Consider the following 18,958-nt stretch of genomic DNA (forward strand, 5'->3'; position numbering starts at 1 on the left):
TATGGCGACGTCCCAATGGCTCCCGCGTTCCCAGTTCTGCCCCAGCTTCGTCGGGACACACATGTATACTCCTTAACGATTCTGTGCGCCTGGTACTTGTGAAAGATTCAGTGACGTGTTAAAACTCTTTATTTGTGATCTAAAATCGTCAATTACGTTAAATAAGTACTTTAAGCGCTTATGGCTTAGCAGTATCTAACTAAAGAGTTATTGGTTCGATTATTCGGCACAAATAATATTCTGTTTTGTAATGTTTGTAATGTTAAGTGTATTCTTAGGAGTAAATTTAAACTGACGTATGCAAACGTGTGGAGGGAACAAAAAATCTAAATAATTACTTGAATTTTTATTCTGCGTGTTTTATTTTAGTGCACTTGAAGATTTGGTGAGTTCATTTGGTGGCCACTTGAGCTCATAGATGTAATTAATATCTTCATCGCGGAAGGTACGTCGTTGCTTCCAAAAATTGGTAACTATAGGGTTTAAATATCGGCACATTCGCATCACGAAACGTGCGTTTTATTCTTTAAGGCGACGACTTTTAACAAAAGTGTTTAGAAGAGAATTACTTTACATCGGATCAGTAGCTCTCTTCTTTTCTCTCTCAGTTCTTCATCATCATTCTCCTGCTCTTCTCCCAGTCACCTGGGGTCGGCGCAACATGTTTTATCCTTCGATACTCCTCTATCATATACCGTTTCTTCGCTCACTGCTCTCTTACACATACCGACATTCACGCAATCCATCTACTTCTTTTTAGGTCTACCTCTTCCTCTATATCCTTCCACATTCATAGTTAACGTCTCATCAAATGCCCATACCATCCCAAACGCGCACTTCCACAAAAATTTTCTCAAGAGAACTATAAATTTGTTTACGTTGTTGATATCTATGAGCTCCGATAACCACTTAACATCAAGTAGCCCGTAAAGCCTCAATAAATAAATAAAAAATGCGTAATACTTACATTATTATTACATATTCGGGTGAACAATCTCTCGGCCCACCTAGTGTTAAGTGGTGACAAACCCAATATCGGTCCCCAACTTATGGTCCGGTCCATATCTCAATTATGCAGTAATAACGTAAATTATAGTTTAGCGTTTTTTTCTTCTTTTTATTATTAGTACACGCTGGTAGTCGATCATTCATTAAGTACGTGCTTTATTAAAACAAATGGTATCATCCGTCTGCGCGATTTGAACACTGACATTGTCGCATCGTTGGGAAGTCTTATGCTTTAAGACACAACGACCTTTTTTTATTCATATGACAAGTCTTAAACAAGTCATCAGACACTTTTCAGAAGATTTTATCTCGCATTTATATTGCACAGATTTATCTATTCCGTGTTGCACAGTTATTCGCGCCTCCTGGGTTTGCGTTTTCAATATTCGCGGATTAAAAAAAAGTGCCACTCAATTGCTATATTCGCGACGAATTTACGGAATATAATATGTATACGCCGCATATAAAGAGCTTTTAGTGTACATCTTATAAATTTCGTTGTGTCAAATGATGCACTGTCTGTTAAGTCTTCTTTGAAAATCTTCGAGAATGAACAAACAATTCATGTAATGTTATATATTCATTTTCTTCGATCTTCCCTTAGTCCCTAACCTTCCCCTTCCCCTTCCATTAGTCCCATAGCGCATAATTTACAGTTTAAATGATCGTTTTGACCCTCCGAAAGAGTAAAATGAAAGATATAAATCGTAAAAGTACTTTAAATTATTTTAGATTAACATTTTGGACATAGCGTGCAAAGTTGTCATTTGCACTAACGCGCCGACACATGCTTCGCTCGTTGTGTCAATTAAACAGTCATGTTCGCATTGTGATGCTGCATTATCAATTAACGCTTCATTTCCGTCGGACATTCAACATGGGACACCACGTAATAATAAAATATTCACTCCAAATTTCATTGGTCCTATACAACGAATTTTCAGGAAAAAACATGGTGGTCATTGAATAAAACCGCTAACACTAGTTTAGTTAAGAATAATAATATGATTGTTTTTTTTTGCTTAGGTGGGTAGACGAGCTTACAGCCCACCTGATGTTAAGTGATTACTGGAGCCAATAGACATCTATAACGTAAATGCGCCACCCACCTTGAGATATAACTTCTAAGGTCTCAGTATAGTTACAACGGCTGTCCCACCCTTCAAACTATTTGAAAAACTTATCTCTAGATCAGTGTCGTAACTGCAGGTTTGATCTGATGGCAGGTTGCTGGAGAATTTATGAGATGATTGGTTTTTATCTTAAGCAAAAAAAAAAAGAAGATAACATCTCACCACAAATAAAACTTAATCTGTCAGATTAGAATTAACATTAATCAAATTCTATAGTTTCTAGTATTTGAGTGACATAGATATCAGCAGCAAATCTTGAACATGTCCTTTATGTACGTAAAATAATTTTACTAGCCGACCATTAGGTATATTTATTTAGTACATTATATACCTATAATATACACGTGCTACATATTTGTTTACTAATTTTGGGTTTCCCTTCCAAATAATAATAAAGATACCTTATATTTAAATAAAAATCAAGATACTTAAAGATACCTTATAATAGAAGATACCTTCCATATAATACTAAAGATACGAACCGTCAAATTAGACGTAAGAAGAGTATTTACGGCCGAACAATCCTACGCCTCGACAAGGAATAGCAACGTTTTTTTAGAACACCATTGGCACTTTATTCTTTAACCATATTAATCGACACTGATCCTGACACGTTCGAACATGATTTCCGGTCGAAATCAGACTCTTTGGTATTTGGTATTAAACAAATTCTAGAAGCTCTCATATACATATCTTATCTGCTTAGAGCGACATTAACCAAAACATAAAGTTCCAGATTGGTGTCATTAAAACCAACATAAATTCCAACACAGAGCGTTTGTACTAGAGATCCAGCCAATCAATCACGGAGGAGGATAAAACTATAAAATATTTTGTCATAAACACTTAGCGTAACTAGGTCCGGTGGGCCCCCTACGTAACGAGATGTTTCCGGCTCTCAATAAACTGATAATGCGTTTGGGAATGGACGGTAGCTATTCGAAAGGCAAACGGTAGGTTTTAAACAGATTGGCCCTCTGGTAGATGTACTTGAGCAATCCCCAATACTGAAAATGCCGATACTTTTTCGGTTAGGAAGAATTTAAGGTTAAATTGATTCATCTTTTATATTGTCTTTCCGTTTTCCTTTGTTAGGGTCGCCAATAAGTAAAGTTTAATCTAAAACATATAAATAAAATTGGAGTTTCTGTTTGTAATATTGAAATAACCGCTTTTTACTACATGCATATGAATATATATACGGCACATACACCAAAATAACTTTTTTTTAAATTTCTATCTGTCTGTATGTTCCGGCTAATCTCTGGAACGGATGGTCCGATTTTGACGAGACTTTCACTGATAGATAGCTGATGATATAAGGAGTAACTTAGACTACTTTTTTTAGTCTACCTTTGCCCCGCGGCGTCACCCGCGCTACGAAAATAATCGCGGGTAACATCGCAGGACTCAGCTATCAATAATAGAATATAATGTTTCCGAGGCGAAGCAAGGGCGGGTCGCTAGTCTAACTTGAAATCTGTGAGAGTGTGTTTGTTATGTGAAAGAGTTAATCTAGGAATAATGTACCTAATTAATAGTACGTCTATGTACTGTTTAATTTGCGTCTTTTTTAATTTTATTACATTATTTCCAATGTTACGGATAGTTTACAATTTTTATGGTCAAGAACGACTGACCTTACCCCTTTATTGACTTTAATCTAATGATAAAACCGTTAAAGTAATCAAAATTATGTCGACGACTCTCGTAAACCGAGGAGAATACTCTTTATTTGATATTATCTGATATCTATTCACTAATGTGGTGAGTGCATGTAAAGTTGTCTCCATGTTCCATAGACATATCACAAAATGATGTCCGGCACTGTGATCTGTGTCCCTGGCATTATAAATGCATGTGTACCTGCCAACGGAAGATCCGTATGCTCTGCCATATACCTCTGACTTGGGTGCCAAAACAAATAATCAAACTTAAGATATGAGAACGAAGTTTCAATTGATTGAGAATATAGAACTTTTAGTAAGGCTAAACTACGGTACATATCCGTGCAGGCACACAGAATGACCTTTTCACTGATGTAGATAAGGAGACTAACTCACGACCCAATTCGGTACAGGTTCCAGGGTCGAGACATGGTAATATGGTACGACCATACCGGGTGTGGCACTATTAGAGCAAGGCTCACGGACTGCTACTCATTAAAGTTATTCGTAAATTGATTTCTCGAACAAAGTAATGAATAAGTCATAGGCATACCTCTCCCAGGCGATCTGATGGAGACAATGATTTAATTCTTCAAACTGGGCTTAATAGCTGCACAGTTGTTCTTTTACTAATGTCGACTCATGATTTACTGGTGGTAGGACCTCTTGTGAGTCCGTGCGGATAGGTACGACCACCGTGCCTATTTCTGCCGTGAAGCAGTAATGCGTTTCGGTTTGAAAGGTGGGGCAGTTGTTGTAACTATACTGCGACCTTAGAACTTATATCTCAAGGTGTGTAGCCCATTTGCGTAGTAGATGTCTATGGGCTCCAGCAACGACTTAACACCAGGTGGGCTGTGAGCTCGTCCACCCATCTAGGCAATAAAAAAATAAAATAAAAAAATAATAATAATTCTTTGATGCATTATCACTAGCGTCGACAACAAACTACGCAATATCCTATCTATATAGATCACATCCTTTTTGTGCAGCTGTAAAGTTTAATACGTAATCAATATTTAAATGAATATATGTACGGTAAGATTATTTCTTTACTCGCATTTCATCTGCTTTTGCCTATACAATCAAAATGGCGATAGGCAAAATATATTTGCGCGGGAACTGAGGTCAACGCCTCTGATATATCTTTTAACAATTTGCACTTCCTGTAGTATACGAACTCGGTACCGGAGGTCATAAACTTCAACATTAGACGTAAAGTAGTTTTCAAATTGAATATAATAAATTGTGAGTAGCGTTAAGAGAGGGGCAGTAGGGTTTTGCTCTTTCAAGAACATTGATTATCTTTGCTTTTTGAAGTTATACTTCTTTAGGCGCGTTATGAAAAATTGATGAGAGTGAAATCTTACGATGCGCGCGCACCGTGACGCAAAATTAACAGAATGAAGTTGCCCACTAAATCGCTCATTACAATACGACCGACGTAACTTGGCGAGTCTGAATATAGCCGCAGGTGAACGTTCGCGCATGTACACTCGTAAAAAAGTGTTATTAGCTATTCATTTTTTAGTATTATAAATGGCAAAATTATTATTTAATATAATTCATACTAAATATTATTAAATTATTAAACGTTAAATATGTATTATTAATTATTTAATATTTAAAAAAAAAGAAATAGATTTAATAAAAATAAAGAATAACTTCTTACGCGCGTACATAAGTACACGCACCCTTTTTTTTTAAACATTCCAAAATGTATAATCCTACAAAGGGGATTGCCCACTCTCCATAGTGTGCTAGGCCCAAGGTGGACATTAAATATTACTATAAAAATGGACTGATTCAAATTCTTAAATGTATTAGATATCTATAAAATATATTGAAATTGACGCCACTATTATAAAAAATATAATAAAAATAAAAAACTCGTTTTGAGGTTAATTTTCTATATAAATACCTCAAGAACTTTTCTTTTTTTAATGTTTAAGATGTTCCTAATGTATTTTTATCCAATTGTAGTTATTAGGGTATAAAAAACACACATACTTCTTTAAATATCTATATTATTTTATATTTTCTTCATCTTCATACACAATTAGTAAATCATCTATAAATAGCACAGGAGAGCATATCTTTTTTGGTTTTAAATCTCGGTCAGGTTAAAACCACAATTCACACAATGGTTTTCAGCCATTCAGTTTCAGAAACGTTATTGATAAAAGCAAAATAAATCGAAGAAAAATCAAAACACATCCATTTTGAACGCAAGCACAAGCAGCAAGCGAAGTGTCAGTCAGTCAGATTAAAATCAGTGTTGTCAGTATAAAGAAAAATAATTACATGAAATTCATATATCGATCATTTTTTTAAATAACCGATATTGGATTTATTTCTTAATCTTTTTTTTACGAGTACACATTATATTTTATTTTTTATGTTTTTGTTTTAGTTGTACATATTTAAATAACAATACAAGTTAAGTTTTTTTTTTATTGCTTAGATGGGTGGACGATCTCACAGCCACCCTGGTGTTAAGATGGTTACTGGAGCCCACAAACATCCACAACGTAAATGCGCCACCCACCTTGAGATATAAGTTCTAAGGTCTCAAGTATAGTAACAAGTCAAAGTCCAATGGGTATGTCTTTGATGTTATTTTATGTGCTTAAAATCGATTAAAATCGATTGATTAATGATAATATTTAAAATGATTTATTTATATGTTTTTTTATATACTTAAAATGTTTACTTAATACGTAAAAGGTTTTGAAGTTGGCAATATTTTTCCCGCAAAAATAAAATTCTTGTTTTTTTCAATAGAGTTACTTTTTTTAAACTACTAATTGTAAACTGTAGTGGCGCTTATTTGGAAGAAAGTAAATGCATATTTATTTATGACAAAATTAATGCACTAAGTATTTTTTCTCTAATCTATTGTCCGCTTTGGGCCTGAAATGGGCCGTCCCCTTTCTAGCTGACCGTAGCAAAGTTCTCAAAATTGTCACGTACACCAGAAAAATTGTTTTAATATTGTCTGCTCACACCTCCTCTTTCGGTTACCTCAATGCTGAGGGTCATGACCACTTCCTTGCAACAAGAGTTTGTTGTGGATCAATCGACACCATTTGTTCCTATCTCCCCCCCGAGGGTAGACCAACACGGGCCCTGGTATCGAGAGTAGTGCGAATCTGGTCAGTCCGACCTGTCGGGTTTCTACCTTGTACTTTTTTTCTATCAGGATATCATGTCAATCAATTAATCATGTCTACGTCTCGCAAAAACCGAAGAAAATACACAGAGATAGATAGTTTCGCGTGTTTTGTATTCAATTTACTGTTACCCTGGAGAGAAAAAAAAACATAAATGCATTAATATGAACAAGGGCTATATGTCTTTGTATTTGTTTTGCCGATTTTTCGCAGCACTGCGTCTCATCGTCACATACATATGTAGGCAGAGCCACCAGCAAAATAGCATGAAAACCTTAACTTCTACAATTCTATGAACACCAAATCAATAAAAGTTAATTCATAAATAACCTAGATGGCGTTGGTGGTTTTATTAAGTATAAGATTTAATTCCTAGTAATGTATTCTATTCTTACTTCATTACCTAGATGGCGTTAGTAATAGGTTGAACCATATGACTGTATATGCAATTTTACAGCCAACTTTACATATGATGGTAGGACCTCTTGTGAGTCCACGCGGATAGGTACCACCGCCCTGCCTATTTCTGCCGTGAAGCAGTAATGCGTTTCGGTTTGAAGAATAGGGCAGCCGTTGTAACTATATTAGGACCTTAGAACTTATATCTGAAGGTGGGTGGCGCATTTAGGTTATAGATGTCTATGGGCTTCGGTAACCACTTAACACCAGGTGGCTGTGAGCTCGTCCACCCATCTAGGCAATTAAAAAAAAGTAATGACTCGATGTTATCTGCTAGCGTGCGCTAATTCAAAACAGCGTAGGCAGCGGCTTGGCTCTGCCCCTGGCATTGCTGACGTCCATGAGCGACGGTGACCACTTACCATCAGGTGGGCCGTAGGCTCGTCTGCCTACAAAGGCAATAAAAAAAAAAAAAAAAAAAAAAAAAACATAACTACAGCCTATATTTCGTGTGTATGTTTTATTACGCAATGTTCATCACACGTCATTTATGACAATTAGCGCGAGGACCCGCAGGCCCCCATCTTTCGAGTTACTTGACCCCACATCCGCCGACTAATGGAGGGAGATACTGTAAATTGGCCGTATTTGAACTAGGGTTCAACGTTAACCACTCGATGGGCGTATCGTGACGACACATATTATAGTATTTGTACTGTTCCATAGGCAGATGGACATAGAGCCCATTTGACTGGTGATATACATAGTCATGCCCTCTGCATTAGTTGAACTATATGATCGTGTCGATATGGTTTTTTTGGCTGCGATTATTTGAGATGATACCATCACCTCGTTTTTACCATCGCCCGCCACCGGAGTACGGTTTTGTGTTCATCCGTACTACCTGGAGCCACTGCGTTCATACACTGTGCGTTTTCAGAGATATTTTTTGCCACGTACCATCCGGCTTTGGAATGAGCTCCCCTCCACGGTGTTTCCCGACCGACATGTCCTTTTACAAACGAGGTTTTTGGAGAGTATTAAATAGTAGGCAGTGGTTTGGCTCTGCCACTGGCATTGCTGACGTCGATGAGCGACAGTAACCACTCACCATCAGGTTGGCCTTAAGCATGTTAAGCAAAAAAAAAAAACGATCTCTAAAATTTAGATACTTATAACCTACACGTATGTGGGAGAATGTATAATTAGTAAGTAAAACAAATAAATCAGAGCTTTGAACGAATGAATGCTTTTACGACGAGCTTATTCTCGAAGTATGCACGAGTGGTGGCTGCTTCTAGATGGACTGAAGACTTTCCACCTGTTGATTAGATATTCATATGAATGCTTTTGACAATATTACCTATTAAAAAAAAAAACAGATGTCAGTCTGACAGCTGTCAAACACCTTCTTTATATTAAAAGCCAATAGAAGACACGGTAGACGAAAGTACGGTTTTAAAATCTATTAATTGAAAAGGAAGTTTTAACATTACTTAAAAATTAGGCTAGACAAGGACAGCACTATTTATACAATGACGTCATTGTTCAGGAACATGATGCAAATCGCGTCGCGGTATTTATTATTTCTGCCGTGAAGCAGTAATGCGTTTGAAGGGCGGGGTTGTAACTATACTGAGACCCGAGAACTTATATCTCAAAGTGGGGGGCGCATTTACGTTGTAGATGTCTATGGGCTCCAGTAACCACTTAAGACCAGGTGGGCTGTGAGCTCACCCACCCATCAAAGCAAAAAATAATAATAATCAAAACACCGATTCTACCCGTCATTTCCCATTTACAATTAGGTCATTTACTACATTTGGCCCTCAAAAACATCGCGCAACATGAAGTTACGTCCATCGGCCTATTGATCGATTCAATGAGTTATATGTCTCCAATAATTAAGCTTGCCATTGAGCATTTCACTTTAGATATCTACGACAATAATCAATGACTCCATTCCATACTAAATATCTGTCTAATTGAAGATCAATACTCTATTCTTCTTCTTCGTCGCTCTCTTCATTTCTGAAGGTCGTGTCCCTGAAACTTGACCGTGGCCTGTCTCGTGAGCTGTTTCCATCTCGTCCGGTCCTCAGCTTCTCGAATGGCGGTTGCGACTGGCACCCAGTTAGGGCGGTTATTTGACCACACCAACGGCTAGGTAATCAGCCGCGGTGTCTATTTCCTTCTACTTTGCCCGTCACAATCACTTTATCCAAGTTACCTGACTGTCGGCGGGCAATACTCTATACAATGCTCTATAGCAGTGCGTAAAAAATCCCTTAGAAGCAATGTTATTAGTAAATAGCAGTAATAAAAAAATGTGAATTGGAAATAAAAAATGAGTGAAAATTAAATTTAACAATGCACCAAGGACATGTGAAATTTCGGACACGATTATGGCTAGTGTTGCCAGTTTTAGTGGCTGTGTTGTTGGAAGTGGTGAGCCTAAGCGGACCCAACGTGTGCATCGTCAAGCAGAAGTAAGTCGCCATTTATGAAGCTTTTAATTAATGTGTTTAATTTCAAAAAGTAAATACCGTCACTCTCCTTAGATATGTTTACTGGTGGTAGGACGTCTTGTGAGTCCGCACGGGTAGGTACCACCATCCTGCCTATTTCTGCCGTGAAGCAGTGATGCGTTTCGGTTTGAAGGGTAGACCAGCCGTCGTACTGTTACAACTGAGACCTAAGAACTCTTGTGTCAAGGTTGGTGGTGGTATTTACGCTTGTAGTTGTCTATGGACTCTGGTAGCCACTTAACAGCAGGTGGGCGGTGAGCTCGTCTATCCATCTAAGCAATTAAAAAAACGTAAAGGTCTCGAATTTTACCCACCCAGAAGGTCCGAATCGTGGTGATAATTATCCTTCGTTATGTTAATTCGGCATTCATTCCTATATCAGGTACAACATAACAAAACGCGTCAAGTACAGAGCTCCGATGTCAGTGCGGACGTACGTCTGGTGTTTCTCCATGCCCCCGCGTTGCTCCAACTGGACCACCGAGATGAGGGACTTGACCAAGCTTCAGGTGAGAGCCAGAGTTTTGTACAAACATAACCACGGCGATGGAATAATACCTGTTTCTGTCACAATATTTTTTTTATAGCTTAGATGCGTGGACGATTCACAGCCCACCTGGTGTTAAGTGGTTACTGGAGCCCATGGACATCTACAACGTAAAAGCGCCACCCACCTTGAGATAGAAGTTGTAAGGTCTCAGTATAGTTACGACGGCCACCAACACCCTTCAAACCGAAACGCATTACTGCTTCACGGCTGAATTAGGCGGTACCTACCCGTGCGGACTCACAAGAGGTCCTACCACCAGTAAAAATTCAGTAATGATTTTTTTTATTGCTTACATGTGTGGACGAGCTCACAGCCCACCTGTTGTTAAGTGGTTACTGGAACCCATAGACATCTACAACGTAAATGAGCCACCCACCTTGAATTCTGACTGTGGGGTAGTTATTGTCACGGTATATATACTAAGGACTATGGCTGGCCGACTTAGGATTGAAGGATAATTGGTGGCCCTGAGGCCTTTCCAGTTCCACCAGGACAGGTGGGCGAGCAAAGGCTCAGCCAGGAGGGGTGGGATTTGCTAACAGCTGCCCGAGCGCCTCCAAAGGAGACCTAACAACTCAAGAGTAGCTGCTTCGCGAATGAATCAGAACTGCTACCGGATCGGAATCGTGTCTGGCCGATACTGCGTTGTCTTGGACCCTAATATTCGGTTAAAGTAACCTGTGAGACAGCAAATATTGCAGGAAATACTAAATTACAAAATACAGAAATTTATGTAATTCTTTTGAGAATAAAGAATATCTTTAACCCGAAAATAAATCTTGAACATTATAAGATTTGCTTACCACCATACGGATATCATTAATCATTTCATCATACAAATTGTCTTTTTTTTAATGGCATCCATGTGTGTAGGAGCTCACAGCCCACCTGGTGTTTTTTTTTTTATTTTTTTTTATTGCCTTTGTAGGCAGACGAGCATACGCCCCACCTGATGGTAAGTGGTCACCGTCGCTCATGGACGTCAGCAATGCCAGGGGCAGAGCCAAGCCGCTGCCTACCATACCTGGAGTGTTAAGTGGTTACCGGAACTCATAGACATCTATAACGTAAATGCCGCCACCTACCTTGATATATGAGTTCTAAGGTCTCAGTATAGTTACAACGGCTGCTCCACACTTCAAACCGAAACGCATTACTGCTTCACGGCTCAAATAGGCAGGGTGGTGGTACCCGTGCGGACTCACAACACGTTCTACCTCCAGTACAAGAGGTCCTACCACCATTATACGGCCTCTGTAGGCAGACAAGCATACGGTCCACCTGATTGTGAGTTGTTCTTGGAAGTGAGCAATGTTAGGGGCTCTGTCGAATCGCTGCCTATCGTTAAGCACTCTCTGGCAGCTTCGTTTGAAGATGGACATGTCATAGCACCCGGAAAACCCACATCGATCTTCAAGAGTTGTAGACATATCGCACATTCCCTAGATTTTGAAAATGTAAACTCTTCTATTAACTTTCTCAGACCGAAGAGAAGACAGCAGAAGTGGCCGTCTGCTGCCAAGGGTACAAGATGAAGGACGGCTCCTGTGTTCCGATCTGCCCTAACGGAAAAACTGGGCCAGGTTGTTCAGAGGGTATGGATATAATATAATACTGAGCACTATGATATTGTTACGCGCTGGGGTTCGGGATAAATAAATAAATTCTACCAAAGTATAACTAAAAAACTGTATTCAACACTTAGAACACTTAAAACACTCAACAAACACTTTAAAACTCTCAATTCGCTTGTTCCGCTTCGCTTCAGGTGATCCGTTCGCTGTTTCGCTTCGAGTAGTTCCGATTACTAACTGACTGCGTGCCATCTCTGCAACGCTTTTATAGTCGAGACTTAATCCCTAGAATCGTCGAGAATATTCCACAAGTCATACATACACACACACACACACACACACATCGAAAGTACTATGTGTGATTCCGCTATCTGACAACAGATGGCGTTGTGCTTCTCGAGCGTTCTAGGTGCTACTAGATCCTTCGATATTTGTTCGACTATTCGGCAATAGATGGCGCTACTTCTCTTCAGATAAGGCTTGCCGAAAGTACTTAGCGGTAGCCTGGCTGCTCCCCTGCATCTCTTACGTCCATGAGCGACGGGAACCACTCCCTATCAAACGGGCCGTATGCTCATCTGCCTAGAAAGGCAATAAAAAAAGCTTTGTTGTGTATGTCAAAAATTTAATTCAAAAATTATTGAAAGCATTTTGGTAGAAGCATATTCAATTATCAAAAGTAGAACTGAATCTATATATTAATACGTGAAGCAAAAACTTTGTACCCCTTTTTACACTTATAAAGAATATAGAGAAGGAGTGCAGAATGTAATTTTTTTTTTAATAATGCGTAAAATTATATTAAATCAATAAAGAGAATATTACACACACTACCATGTATTTGACACACAACACATACTCTTTGTTTATTGTCAAGCTTTTGTTATTTCTTAAAGTCTGTAGTCAAATTGAGAATAAGTTAATATTGTTTATCTTTCTTGGCGAAATCTGTCACTATAGAAATATAATTAGTCTTTGACAATAGAACCAGAATAATGTTCAAACTTATAATTTCAATTAATTATAGTCGAATTTCGACTACTGCGCGCTCACTAGTATCAATAGTCACTTAAAATTGTACTGATGACACATATATAACATCATATACAAGCGTGACTAATGATATTAGCAAATCCGAGTAAATCTGTCCACGCAGCCGGTGTCGTGAGTGAAGTCAAGCGGCGACGCGCTGTGATACATCAAGCACTCTACTTTACATGCGCTAAAATACATAAGACACTGGTGGTAGGACCTCTTGTGAGTTCGCATGGGTAGGTACCTCCACCCTGCTTATTTCTGCCGTGAAGCAGTATCGGTTTGAAGGGCGGGGTTGTAACTATACTGGGACCTTAGAACTTATGTCTCAAGGTGGGTGACGCATTTACGTTGTAGATGTCTATGGGTTCCAGTAACCACTTAACACCAGGTGTGAGCTCGTCCACCCATCTAAGCCACAAAAAAAGACATATTGCGATTCGAAATACGTTCTAATATTATATTAGTGATTTTGAATGGTAGAACCTTCTTCTTCTAAACTACTAAGTGAATTCGCTTAAAATGGACACAGAAAAGAAAAAAATATGAAAGAGATGATCACGAGATTCGATCGTTAAAAGAATTTTGAAACTACACAGATTGTCTGTCAAACAAATGGGGCCCGAATTGTGTGAACGATTGTGAGCCCTGCGACCACGGGACCTGTTCTCCTGTAGACGGCACGTGCCGTTGCGAAGACGGATGGCAAGGTGAGAGGTAGGTCCCACTGCTATTTATCAGACTCATCATCATCATCATCATCTTAGGCCTTACAGCCCAGGGTGGGCTTTAGCCTGGTCCAGTATGTCTCTCCAGACCGCTCTGTTCAGGGCTTTCTACTTCCAGTTCTTGACGCCGATAGTTTTGAGGTCGTTTTGAGGTCGCGCTACACGCAATCCAACCATATATTTATCAGACTGGAGCTGTTCAAAATCTATATATTATTATCTCTATATATAAAAATGAATTGCTGTTCGTTAGTCTCGCTAAAACTCGAGAACGCCTGAACCGATTTGGCTAATTTTGGTCTTGAATTATTTATGGAAGTCCAGAGAAGGTTTAAAAGGTGAAAATAAATATGTAAATGCTCGGAATTAAATAAAAATAACATTTTTGTTTTTCTTTTGATGTGTCCCCCTTCGGACGGATTCCTTTTGTTTATTTTATCGATTGAGGCACTACGAAGTCTGCCGGGTCAACTAGTTTTCAATAAAAATATAACCTATTTTTTATTTTCATGAAAATATTCGTGCCTTCTTCGGTACAGAGGAGTCACTAGCTCAGAGGTCATCCCATTTATGCGGTTACTCTCATTCAATATAAAAGCATTAAAATATCAACTTAACTATCATTCAAACCAGAATGACCGTATTTGGTGGCGTAACGAAGAAGGAAGGGTGACGCTGTCTTTTTTTTTTGTTTTTGTTTAGATCGGTGGACGAGCTCACAGCCCACCTGGTGTTAAGTGGTTACTGGAGCCCATAGACATCTACGACGTAAATGCGCCACCCACCTTGAGATATAAGTTCTAAGGTCTCAAGTATAGTTACAACGGCAACGCTTCAATCCGAAACGTATTACTGCTTTACGGCAGAAATAGGCAGGTGGTGGTACCTACCTGCGCTACCCTATCTAACAGAATTATAATTTTCAGAGCCCTGCCACCCAATCTCCGGTGAATCGCCTTTAACGGCAACCACGTGAAGAGATGGGGAGACGTTATTCTAGAATATCCCACAGCTTAAACGCACTTATCTGTTACTTCTTCTCTACTGCCAATATTTTCTTTTTACAGTTGCGAGCTGAGCATGCCAACTACAACGCCAGCCACAGTAAGCAAACTAACAAAGAAACCCACAACTAAAATTCCTGCTCGAATTAATACCACGCCTGCCACTGCGATAGTTAAACTTTCCACTGAAACTCCCTCGGCCGTTTCTCAAAGGACTACTGCCGGAACAATTGGGTATACAACAAAAACTTCGACTACACCCCCTCTCAACGCCACCACTGAAAGGATGAGCGAAGAATTTTCTAGAAACACTCCAGTCGCTACAACCGGTATGTCCGCCACGAAGAAACTAACAAATAGTGCTATTGAAACTCTAACGAAAATTGCTTCGACCACTTATAAGACCGTTGACTTCGAGGACACTATAATAGAAAATACTACGGAAAGAACTGAGATACAAACTACGAACGCGACCAGCAATGAAATCTACACAACCGAATCTTCAATTAACAAAGGAAGCAACATTAACTCTAATCAAAATATAAACAGACAAATGGAAAATAGACAGCGACCTACCACTTCTGTCACCACGGAGTCTACAACAGACATGACTGTAATAGCCACAAAGATTATAAGTGAAAATTCTACTGCCACTCTTCGTTTAAATGCTACGACAGAAATGGGAGTCACAGATATTACTAGTGAAGAACAAAAAACTTTACAAACAACCACTGAGCCAATTAAGATGACAACGAAAAGCCAAAGCGCTTTTCGGACCGAAACAAATAATGATCTATCATCAAATTCGACTAGTTTGAACAATATTACAAATATAACTACAACAAAAATTCTAAGCGAATTACCTAAAAAACCAGAATCTACCACGCGGCTAACAACTACCAATTTTAAACCCAAAGAAATATGGATAAAGCCGGCGCAAAAAGGTGATACTTTTGAATCTAAGAAAACGATATACGATGTATCGAGACACAGGATTGCGGCCAATAATGACAATCCGAACACAACACCGAAGACAATAATAGTATCCATAATACCCACGTCAGTGTCTTATGTAACATTTAAGCGGATAGCCTTAACCACTGTGACTTATTTGACCCAGAAACAGAACGCAACACGCTCTCAACACACAACCGAAGGATTCACTAAGCCAATCCCCGTGCAAATAACCGTAAAGCCAACAACTAAGACAGATAACTTTTCATTTACGACACCACAAATAACCAATAGATTAAAAAGCACGCCGGTACCAGCAAAACGATTAACAGATAACAAAACTAATCGCATGATCGAAGTAACAAGTTCACTTAATGAACATACTACAGAGAAAATTGCAAGTTCTACAAAAACAGCTAATAAAACAGCCAGTAACAACTCAACTACGGGAAATGAAAAGTCTAACTTTATACACATAGTGACGACGGATAACCCAGTGGATGAAGAAATATTTCATATTTTGACAGAGCCTGAACACATAACAGCTGTGATGGGAGACAAAGAAATGGGAAGGTCTTCCGTGGACTTAACGTCGGTAGTCAGCATAGCGGTTGGTATAATGATAGTTATAATCACAGTAGCCGTTGTTATTGTAATGATTGAGAGATGCAAAAGACCACGATATGACGAAGTCAGGAAGACGGATGATAGAATGCAAGATATTCCACATAATGATGATGCACCGCCACCTTATGTGAGGAGTATTTTCCATTCGCCATTGCCAGGTTAGTAAGTCTATTTTATTAGTGCGATAAGATGAAAAAGTGAGAAGCAGCTCTTCATCATCATCATTCTCCTGTGTCGTCTGCTCCCTCGTCTTTCACGCAATCCATCCATTTCTTCCTAGGTCTACCTCTTTCTCTAAAGCCTTCCACATTCATAGTTAAAGCTCCCTCACAAACCACACTAAAAGCGGCTCTTCTTATGCATAGTATGGCTTCGATTTATTTTAAGCCCACCTAAATTTCAATCTACATATTAGGTATTGATGGTTAATTAGCTCAATTACTTAGGGGTCGTTAGTTGTTAATTAAGTTAAGTTGTTAATTAATACATAGCTTATAAATTGATAGATCTTTTTAAATTTTATTTTGCAGAATTACCTTCAACGGGACTGTCGTGTCACTACCAACCGATCTCAACTTTGGATCGTAACTTGAAACAGTTCATGAGACCGGTCGTAGTTCAATCGATTTCGCCAATTATGCTCGAAAACTTTAGAGGTAAATATATATGACATAATATGTAGTTTTTGTGTTGACTAGTAACTAATAAAATTTGTGTTTTTCTTTAATATGCCTACGCAAGCGAATAGCTTAAAAATGTATCTAAATCTTGAATTATCAACAATTACGGTTAAATAACAATAATTTGGACACTAGTAAAGCCTAATGTTACTTTTTTTTTAGATATTTTGGAATGTCACTACGACCATTTGCCTAGGAGGAGTCACAATTTATCGATAGATGGACGCTGCTCACTAGCGCCATCTATGACGTGTTGCACTGAACTACGTACACATTGCATGACCGACGAAACAATTATTGAATCTTTAAAAAGAGAAGCAAGACTTGACATTATCGATAACACGACATCAGAACCGCTGTACGCCGAGATCCCTTGCTGGAGACCCCCGTCAGAACACGCGGTGGAAATATTAAACATGAACGGCGAAGCTGTGACGGAATTATGACTTGATTTTATCCAATTATCTACTTCGGTTCGAAAATAAGCTTTTAGTACTATTCTTTACCGGTAGATGGCATTAAAATAAGTTTTTGAATACCAAAGATTTTGATTCCAATAAAACATTTTAATTATATTTACACAAAATTATTTAGTGTTCGTAAAAATTATAAATAAATAAAATATTGAGAAAACAAATTTCGTTTATCTCTAGAATGTTATTTTGTGTGGTCGCAACTAGCGATACGATTAGTTTTTAATCACCATATTAACATAAGGGACACGCATATACAAAAAACTCATTAGCATGTATTTCCTTCTAATGGGCCCAATGAACCAATTTTAGCGGTAGGCAGCGGCTTGGCAACAAAAAAAAACAAAAAAAAACCGGGAGAGTCTCAATTCTTTAATGCCTTATATGAGTCCCACCTGATTTAGTAGTGCATGAACATTTTAGGATACAGCCAGACCGCAGTACGCAAAGATGCTTTTCAAACCTCGTCTAAATAAACTCAAGCTATATATACATCTAGTCCGGTCAATTTAGACATAAAAATAGTGGTCAAATAACAAAAATTGCCGGAGAGCCAAATATTGGTGGAGAGCTAGGGTTTATCATTACAAATTAAGTTTTAAAAATCCCCATCGATCCTATGTGTGCTACAAAAGTTATTCGGGGTCAAAGGTGAAAATTTGAGGTTTTTTGGATTTTTCTCGAAAACGGTAAGTTTCATCATAATAAAACCTTAAACCAAAGTTGTAGATCTTTAAATTCTCTACAAAAATGGTCTTTATGTTTTTTTTTTAGAGTTACCATTCCTGAGATATCGCGACTCTAAGAGCCACATTATACATGATATGCACATATAAGCCACGTATATACATAATCAGGCACTTAAGACAAGTATAAATAGGTGGTAGGACCTCTTGTGTGTCCGCGCGGGTAGGTACCACCACCCCGCCTATTTCCGCTGTGAAGCAGTAATGCGTTTCGGTTCGAAGGGTGGGGTAGCCGTTGTAACTATACTGAGACCTTAGAACTTATATCTCGAGGTGGGTGGCGCATTTACGTTGTAGATGTCTATGGGCTCCAGTAACCACTTAACACCAGGTGGGCTGTGAGCTCGTCCACACATGTAAGCAATAAAAAAAAAAGAAAAAAAACCTATTTGTGTCTCTTTTATATATATTATACTATTCTGAAAACATTTATTCAAAAGATAGTCAGTCCCTAACTGAATCCCCTCTACCCACGTGGCCTTGAAAATATATTCTATTGTCCGTAGGTCTCGTTCATATACCTGGTTCTGCCTGTTTCTCAGTCGACGTGGCCCAATACACGTCAGTACGGATCCCCCTGATCCATTAACGGTGCTTTTAGGTACCACAAGCACCGGTCACCGTCCTAGTTGAACCCGTCGCTTGCGACGAAGGGCTCGACGAGCGAATTAACCCATAG

At 38.7% G+C, this 18,958-nt stretch overlaps 2 protein-coding genes and 1 long non-coding RNA gene across 22 annotated transcripts in view; 2 read left to right on the forward strand and 1 right to left on the reverse strand.

Annotated features, from left to right (window-relative positions):
- NimB (nimrod B) overlaps positions 1–18,958 on the forward strand; it is a 660,573-nt gene that overhangs the window by 593,993 nt on the left and 47,622 nt on the right. The gene's annotated exons all lie outside the window — the stretch shown is intronic.
- LOC101740249 (mucin-2) lies at positions 25–17,697 on the forward strand. Of its 20 annotated transcripts, none has more exons than XM_062670232.1 (9): positions 27–92; positions 9,607–9,869; positions 10,291–10,417; positions 11,942–12,053; positions 13,667–13,784; positions 14,863–15,743; positions 16,281–16,538; positions 16,911–17,036; positions 17,223–17,697. In XM_062670232.1, the coding sequence occupies exons 2-9, from the start codon at positions 9,751–9,753 to the stop codon at positions 17,504–17,506; spliced, it is 2,025 nt and encodes a 674-aa protein (XP_062526216.1). In that variant the 5' UTR covers positions 27–92; positions 9,607–9,750; the 3' UTR covers positions 17,507–17,697. The 20 variants fall into 20 exon arrangements, with proteins under 20 accessions (XP_012550215.2, XP_062526216.1, XP_062526220.1 ...); XM_062670233.1 differs by having other exon boundaries at positions 33–92; positions 9,673–9,869; XM_062670230.1 differs by having other exon boundaries at positions 38–385; positions 9,651–9,869.
- LOC134199408 (uncharacterized) overlaps positions 11,353–18,958 on the reverse strand; it is a 333,027-nt gene continuing 325,421 nt past the window's right edge. The window contains exon 2 of the long non-coding RNA XR_009973896.1: positions 11,353–11,482. This is a non-coding gene — a long non-coding RNA (uncharacterized LOC134199408). The remainder of the gene's footprint in view (positions 11,483–18,958) is intronic.

The sequence above is a fragment of the Bombyx mori genome, chromosome 9, assembly GCF_030269925.1.
Source record: "Bombyx mori chromosome 9, ASM3026992v2".
Classification (NCBI taxonomy): domain Eukaryota; kingdom Metazoa; phylum Arthropoda; class Insecta; order Lepidoptera; family Bombycidae; genus Bombyx; species Bombyx mori.

Coding starts and splice junctions, on each gene's coding strand:
- LOC101740249 (XM_012694761.4), top strand. CDS start 9,751: ATGCACCAAGGACATGTGAAATTTCGGACACGATTATGGCTAGTGTTG. Junction 9,870..10,290: donor GTGTGCATCGTCAAGCAGAA/GTAAGTCGCCAT, acceptor TTCCTATATCAG/GTACAACATAACAAAACGCG. Junction 13,785..14,862: donor GACGGATGGCAAGGTGAGAG/GTAGGTCCCACT, acceptor TTCTTTTTACAG/TTGCGAGCTGAGCATGCCAA.